Here is a 7,898-nt window from a genome sequence, read left to right on the forward strand (position 1 = left end):
GCTTCCATATCCCCCGCCATCTTTTAGTTGAGATTTCCTGGTGGTTTTTAGAGACAATATCGGTGTTGTTGAAAGTGCATTTTTAGTTGTTAAAAACCCCACTCATTCAAGGGTCAGCAATCTCTTATGGGAAACTTTGCCCCCTTCCTCATCTCACTGGTTATGGTGCTATCTCGGGATGGTCTTCCATGTCCCCCGCCATCTTTTAGTTGAGATTTGATGGTGGTTTCACTATCTGCCTCTTCCTCTTTTGTTTCACCTGAGTGGTGTTTGGTAAATAGTTCGTATCGACTGCATCCTTTTTTCTTTTTTTCTGGGTTTAGCTTTTGGGCTATCTTGGCCTATATTTGTATTTGCTACCCGTCTTTGGGTTTCTTAATTGGACAAGGATTGTCTGCTCTTCTTGTTCCCATGCCCTCCCATGCCCTCCTGTTTTGTGTGGTCACGGTTAAGCCACGTCAAAATTTTATATTGTTTTTTTTATAGAGATAATAAGACAAAAATGAATAGTAATATAAAATGTTGATGTGGCTTAACCGTGATCACACAAACAGGAGGGTATGGGAGGACACGAAAACAAGGAGGGCAGACAATCCGTATCCTTCTTAATTAAGTTTTCATTCGACAAAAAAAATAACAATCATTACTAAGTTCGATTAAAATATTTGCCACGAGATATGGGTGCATGGTGGTTAGCACACAACACCCAGGTCCCTGGTTGGGAGCATCATATATTACGCAATTAAATTTGTATCATTCATTATCATTGGACCAAAACAAAAACCTTCAATTTTTGTAATATTCGATCCAAATAGAAAGGATGCTTCTTAACCAACTTTCACTGTACATTCATCAGCCGGGTTATGTAAGCAAAACTTTATATTTATAAATATTACAAGCTTCTTAATTAGAGTAACATTTTTATGGTCAAAGTTTCAAGCTTGTTGATCTACCTTTACGGAGAAAATTATCGGTGGAGGATATTTGAAACTGGCTTGATATTCTCTCAAACCTGTCAGATAAAAAAAAGCTATGGTATCCTCTCAATGTTCTTGAAAGCCTAACTTCGGCAGTGAATATTGCATTCACAGGTCTGTGATCAGACAGTTTTGATTCACCTCTATTGTATACATATTGCTTCAATCCTTCTCTGCGCCAAATTATCCGATCACACCTAAAAACCCAGAAATAAAAAACAATTAGTATAATATCACGTGTCGGTATGTATGTTGCAAATTACATGTAATAATTACGTGAAAGTTACCATGCAGGAGCACGCTTCTTTTCACCTTTCTTTCCCGGACAACACCCATAGTATACATCAGAATTTGGACAATATTTGTAAGTGGGAGCAAATTCAACAGCTCCTTCGTTCCAACCTTCGAGTACTTGTCCCTCTTTGAGCTCCATCATCAGCTAATCCCAATGAAAATTGATGTCAAATTTTGAGTGAAAGAAATTAAATTCATGTTTAAATAAATATAATGGGTACTAACGATTAAGTGGTCTACCTGATCATGTTTTAGTAAGGTATTCCATTCTCTTGTATCCACCAACGAACGCGTTGTTGCTTCTGGAAGGGAAATTCTATAATTCAAATCTCCGAGGAAAATTACTCGACTGCAATATTTTTGAACCAAGCAATTAGTGGCCGCTATCTGTTGAGGTTTTTAATTTAGAGTAGTACTTCAAAACATATTATATATTTATGTAATTAATTAGCTTGGTGTCTAGGGTTTATATGATATTAACTTTTGATCATTATATATATATATGTAACATATATATGAAGTTAACTTTTAAGGAACCCATAGTTTGAATGACATGATACAATAGACCATTAACTGTTTACTGGTGTAGAGAAGTCAAGCTTTCCATGTGGTTATATAACATAATGAGTGCAACATGGCCATATCAAATTTGATTAACAACTACTTAATTATAATTAATATTATATAGAACAAGACAAGTAGTTATAAAGATCAACAACACTACAGGATAGGCGGCTCCATTAATTAGTTATTTGTCACGACAAATTCGACGAGGAAAAAATAAACAATAATGGTGCTTAAGCCTTAAATATGTATATTGTAGTTGTACAATTGTCTTATTTCATGTTACATAGTGAAAAATAGATTGATTAATGAGATATGTTATGTATAAAAAAACTAATTAATGCAATGGTTTGGACGGTTTCAAAGTTTAGTTAACATACTCATAATCTAGGATCTTTCGGGGCAAATCAAGCAAAGGGCCTCTAGGAAAACTTGTTCTTGACAATATATCGGATATGTTAGAATTTCTCAGTTTCTCATCTCCTTCTCTACTCCCTGAAGCTAGATGAGTGCACACAAAGCAAAAGCTTGTTTCATGTAACCGAAACCTAACAGAAACCGAACCCTGCATGCACATCATCATTTTGAAAGAGGAAAATTAATTAAGATTAAAAAAATGTAATGTTTCTTTTGATATTATTATAGTTTTTAGATCATATATAATCTTGGACTCTAAAATATCGATCATAAGGCTACAATATTACAAAGTAAGGATATTCTGCCACTAAAATCTTTAAATTCAATCCCTAAGTATTGTAACATAAGTACGTAATAATAAGTACCACGTACCTTATTTCCTAGGCATCCCATGATCCCACATCCAACACAGGAGACACTTGGATTCCGAATAAATGGACGCAGATTGCTTCGAATCCAAATTGATACTAGTATCCCCACCATTTGCTTGCTTACAATACAGTAGAAGTGTGGATCTTTAATATTGTTGTGTCTATTCTTGTTTAAAGCTTCTCTGATTAAGGAATTCCATTTCATGCAGATCTTACTATTCTCCGATCCTAGAACATTGGAGGCTTTCAGAGGAACGATTTCTTGAAACCTGAACATCATGGAAATTTACTTGGACCATGAGTAATTAAAACAACTTTGAGTTATAGTTTTTCTAAATTATTATGAAATTATGTAAGTACCCAAAAACATAGATGTCACAGGACGTGTCAATCAAATCCTCCATATTCATATCTTCTTGAGGTTCCACCCCACCAACATTCCATGTACTAACAAAAACCCTAGATGAAGAGAAAACAAAACCATACGTATGAGATGTATAAAAATACATTTTATTAAAAAGACACGTACCAATTGAAGTACTAATCATGGTGGACAAGGGAAAACAATTTCGAGATCGAGTTGGTAAATACATACTTGTACTTGTGTGTGCTAGTGTCCTTCTGCTGATTGAAGACGGTGGACGTAGGGTTTGAAGACGGTTGATCATCGCTTGGTGTTTCCAGCACTAATCCTTCCGAGACATCGTTGCTTGGAAAATCTGCTACAAAGTTGTTGCTTCCCAATTGCTTTCTCAGAATCTTGTTTGCCACTAATCTAGGCCACATCACCTAATTAAGGGAAACATAACATATATTAATATTGGTGTAAGCATGTTTATCCATGCATATGTGTATATACTCTGTATGTATAGATGTATATATGGATGAGGTAAAATATCAACGGGATGCCTAAGAGAAGAAGGTGCTCACTCCTCCTTGCTTTCTAACCATGGACAGAGGGAAAGAGGGGAAGAGTTTAAGTATTTTATGCTAGAGAGGGAAGGAGAAAAGGTTGGATAGATCATGCCAAAACAGATAAAAAGAAATGGCAGAGAGATAATCATGCATGCTGTGAGACCACTGCAAGTTGGGGTTGTTTGGAGGATCAGTTGCTACTAACTAAAGCGACGTGGATGGTTTCGAGGATAGAGAATGCAGCAATCGTTAAAAAGAAGTGGCTGCATTGCTTGTCTACCAATAAATATATTCTTTGAGAGAGAGAGAGAGAGAGAGGGAGAGAGAGAGAGAGAGTACAGGGAAAACATGGGTCTCTGCACGCATGAATTTTATCTATTTTCTTAAGGCAAAACATGAAGGATATGTTTTTACAGAGTTGTTTAAGCAAGGGTGCATGCAAGTGGGCGTGGTCCATATCACCATTATGGAAGACAGACGATCAGCAACAGTAAAGAAACCCTGTTTTTTTTAACGTGTCAACCTCTTACTGGTTATCAAAATGTCCTCATCTGGACATATACTTCTTATTTAAGCTGGATCAAAACTTCTATATATGTTGCTGCTGATTCATAGCTAGCTGGTATTTGACATCCTCTAAACTAAAGCTCACGTAATATATAACATGGAATTTATAAAGTTCGATTACTTTTTACTAATAACGAATTCTCCATTTCAACTTTGCCCCGGTTTTTAGAATAATATTCTTTATCTCGTTCAATTATAAATCTCTCTGGCATACATATGTCAACATACTAATGTATTTGGTGAAGTAGCTAACTGACCCAGTCGAATGCAATGATCTCCGAGTTTGGTTTGTGTTGGAAAATAAGAATGCGTTTTTGTTTTCTAAGTGAGCGAGCAATTTAATTTGTTTTTATGCTCTTTTTTTTTGTCAAATAATTTGTTTTTGTGTTAGGGTATTTTATATATTAAGGTTTTCTAGAGATATAATTAAGGAGTATGCCTCCTTTTCTATTTTCTACTAAGGTTAGATTGCTTTCCTATTAGTTTCGGGTTTTCTAGAGATATAAGGAGTATGTCTCCTTCCCTCTTAGTTTCAGAATTAGGTCTTTATAAATACACCTTTAACTTAGTATAAAAATTAATACGCTATAAGATATAGCATTTTAGTTATGTAGTCGTTTTGACAATATTTGTGGTCTTATTCTTTATTGTAGTCAATAAATTTAGAATCAGAGTTTGTAATTCTTTTCTAGCCCTTCGTTTTGTTAACAGTTTGGCCTAGCTAGTAGTTTTGGCGAGCAAGGCAGCTTTTCTTGTGGCTGCGGGTAAAAACCTAATTGGATTCAATTATAATTTGTGAAGATATGTTATTTAATTTGCAAGAAGTCATATACATACTTTTCATTTGCAACTAGAAAAACATGGCTTCTAATCCCCCTCCAAAAAAAAAATCAATCAAATTAATGTTTCATATGAAAATGAATATATATCTGTTTCACATATAGACACTGAGAAGACACATCCAAAAAAAGTACTGTTGACTCTCTCATTGATAACACTAATATGTTTCCAAAAAGCTGATTTAAAGGTATATGATCTGACATATTCGGCTAGCTGGAATATCATAACAGGGATGGCTCAGAGCATGCAATATGCAAGTCGTTGGTAGACTAGTAAGTTCAGTTTTTCCAGTGCCGCCGGCAGAAAATCACAAGTTGGTGTATGAACAAATTAAATGGCTTTAAAATTAATGGTACGTGATAATCGACTAGTATCTTAACCTAACATTGAAAGGCGCCTTCCAATTTTTAAGTATTTATTTTCGTAGTGTATAGTATACTTTCCAACGATCACACTGCAACTTGTTTACAAAGATTCCAATCTTAATTCATCCGGAAAAATCAGCCATTTTAACACCTCCAATCAAATAGAAAATTTGTATATTTTAACACCACTAATTATATATACTCGTTAAAGTTAAACTATCGTTCTCAAATAATATTAATTAGTTTATAATTTACACACCATACGAATTGGAGGGATTTGATAGGCACTAATGACAGCCACAGAAAGCAAACCACCAATCCAATTTCTTATTTGGATGGCGAGCTAAATGTTTCCAATAAAATTGTCATCTTTTTATCATATTAAAAAGGACACAATATTTTAATCTGTGTTATTTCTGAATGTTTTTGGCTGTGTTCTTGTAGCTCCGCGACTTTGTATTTAGTTAATATGATCTCCTAATGATAGATATTAATTATTAGCATATGCGCTCATAATTGTTATATATAATATATTATTTGATGGTGAGATATTTGGCAATTGGGGCACAACAAGCTAGTCACGATCGGCCCGATTCAAGTTAATTTTATGTGATGCATGCTTAGCTAAGTAACTTCATCTGATCAGCTTGAAATTAGTAAATTACATGCATCTCACAGGTACAATAACACGTCTTAGGGTTTTCAATCCAAAATTTCTCGCCATCATTTAGTGTGGTGTATGCTCACCACCTTATTTATCACCGTTAGATAAGTAGAATTTTGAGATTTGTGTCTATCCACTAACGAATATCGAATTTCAAACTCATCTAACGATAATAAATAGGGTGGTGAGCATACACCACACTAAATGATGATGAGCAAAAAGGGTATTGTTTTCTTGCTTATTTGGGTGAAGTTAGTTTTCTACATATATGATACTTTATAACTCTATAGAATAACAAGCTAGTCACATTGTAATCTTACGATTTATAACCGTGTCCGTATTCTTGTTTTGTTTAGTAATATTTCATATTCCATTGTTTTTTCAACTTGGTATCCTAATAGGTTTGATTCTTAGGGTTTAATCTGCTTTAATTGGTATCAGTTTGTTGGTCGGTGCTTAAGTTCGCGAAAATTCTTCGTTTTCGTTTCTTGTCAATTAGATTTGTGTTGGTTAGACCTAGATTTTGTTTTTGTTGGAAAAAAAAGAGATTGGATAATCGTGAGAATCTGATGAACCCCGCATCTGTTCCGCATCGGACTCGGCTCACCATCTGGACCGTTGAGCCACCATCAAACATTTGCACGAACCCGCTTCTCCAATTCATTCATCCTCGCCGCCACAACGCACCCACAATCTGCTGCACCCGCGAGACTCCGTGATCTGTGTACCCGCATCCATCTGCATCTGCACCCACACAGACCTGCATGGCCTGCTTCTGCTCCAGATTGTTTTGACTTTTTTTTTTTTTCGAATTTGCATATTGGTTTGTTGCACAACGCCGACTCCAGGAGGCAGGAAAAGGAAAGGAGAAAAAAATGAAAGAAGGGAAAGGAACAAGACAAAAAACAAAAAACAAAAAAAAGAAGGTTTTTTTAGGCCACATCGCAAGGAAAAGAAATTAGTTAGTGTTTTAAGAGGCGTTTGTTTGTCCTCACTAAACTTCTTTAGATTTGACTGGCTTAGCTAGGATTGCTAGCCAGTGTTTGATGCGAACAAGGACTATTGTTAATGAGACTAAGGGCTGGTTTGGTATTGTTGTACTTTGAAAAAAAACTGTTGTGAGAATAAGTAGCTGTGCTGTGAGAATAAACGGTTGTGAAATAAATCAGCAAAGTGTTTGGGAAACTTTTTTGTAAAAATGCTTTTGAAAAAAAAAAAAAACAATTTGATAGTAAGTCTTTTCATTAAAGGAGCAGCTTTGTATACTTTGAAAAAAAAACTAGTTTTCTAAAGCTGCAAATAACAGCTTCAGCTTTTTCCTTTGATTTCAGCTTATTCTCACAGCTTCCAAAATAAGCTTTTTTTTTCAGTTTACCAGACACCTAAAACCCTTACAGTTTTTCATGGGTGTTTTTTTTTTTTTCCTTTTAAGAAGCTTACTCCCAAACCACCCCTTAAGTCGGACTTGCACCGACTAAGTCTTTCGCTAGGCCGTCTTAGCGAGGATCCCTGATAGGTATGGGATTGCTAATTCCGTCCCCAAATCTGTTTCATTTGCCTGTTGCATGTCTACATACTACATCATCTGCAAGCGTTCTTCTCTGCAACACCATTTGCCCCCCCCCCCAAAATCTGAAACAAAAGCTTCAGCCGCTGCCTAAATCTCAAAATCCAACCACAAAATTAAAAAAAAAATTAAAAACGTAAAACAATAACAACAACCAAATCCAACCACCAAATTCAAAGTCCACCCCGTGCCAGAAAATTCCGAGATGGCTTTGCAGGCGGAGAAGCCAAAACATGTATCAGATGGAAGAGAGAGATCCGAAAATTTTTGGAAGAAAAAAGGATGAGGAAGGTGGAGATGCTTAATGGCGGCAAGATGGTGAAGATGATGAGCTTGTTTTTGAAGGATTTGCGATGA

The 7,898-nt window shown here is 35.5% G+C and overlaps 1 protein-coding gene across 1 annotated transcript; it reads right to left on the reverse strand.

Moving 5' to 3' along the window:
• Positions 1-766: 766 nt before the first annotated feature.
• Positions 767-3,707, reverse strand: LOC103444607 (type IV inositol polyphosphate 5-phosphatase 9). The gene is made up of 8 exons (XM_008383561.4): positions 3,554-3,707; positions 3,219-3,412; positions 2,984-3,082; positions 2,625-2,892; positions 2,216-2,400; positions 1,512-1,620; positions 1,265-1,416; positions 767-1,174 (listed from the first exon to the last, which is right to left on the reverse strand). Exons 1-8 carry the CDS (start codon positions 3,572-3,574, stop codon positions 928-930), a joined length of 1,275 nt encoding a protein of 424 aa, XP_008381783.1. The 5' UTR covers positions 3,575-3,707; the 3' UTR covers positions 767-927.
• Between the last annotated feature and the right edge of the window lie 4,191 nt (positions 3,708-7,898).

The sequence above is a fragment of the Malus domestica genome, chromosome 16 (assembly GCF_042453785.1).
Source record: "Malus domestica chromosome 16, GDT2T_hap1".
NCBI classification, from domain to species: domain Eukaryota; kingdom Viridiplantae; phylum Streptophyta; class Magnoliopsida; order Rosales; family Rosaceae; genus Malus; species Malus domestica.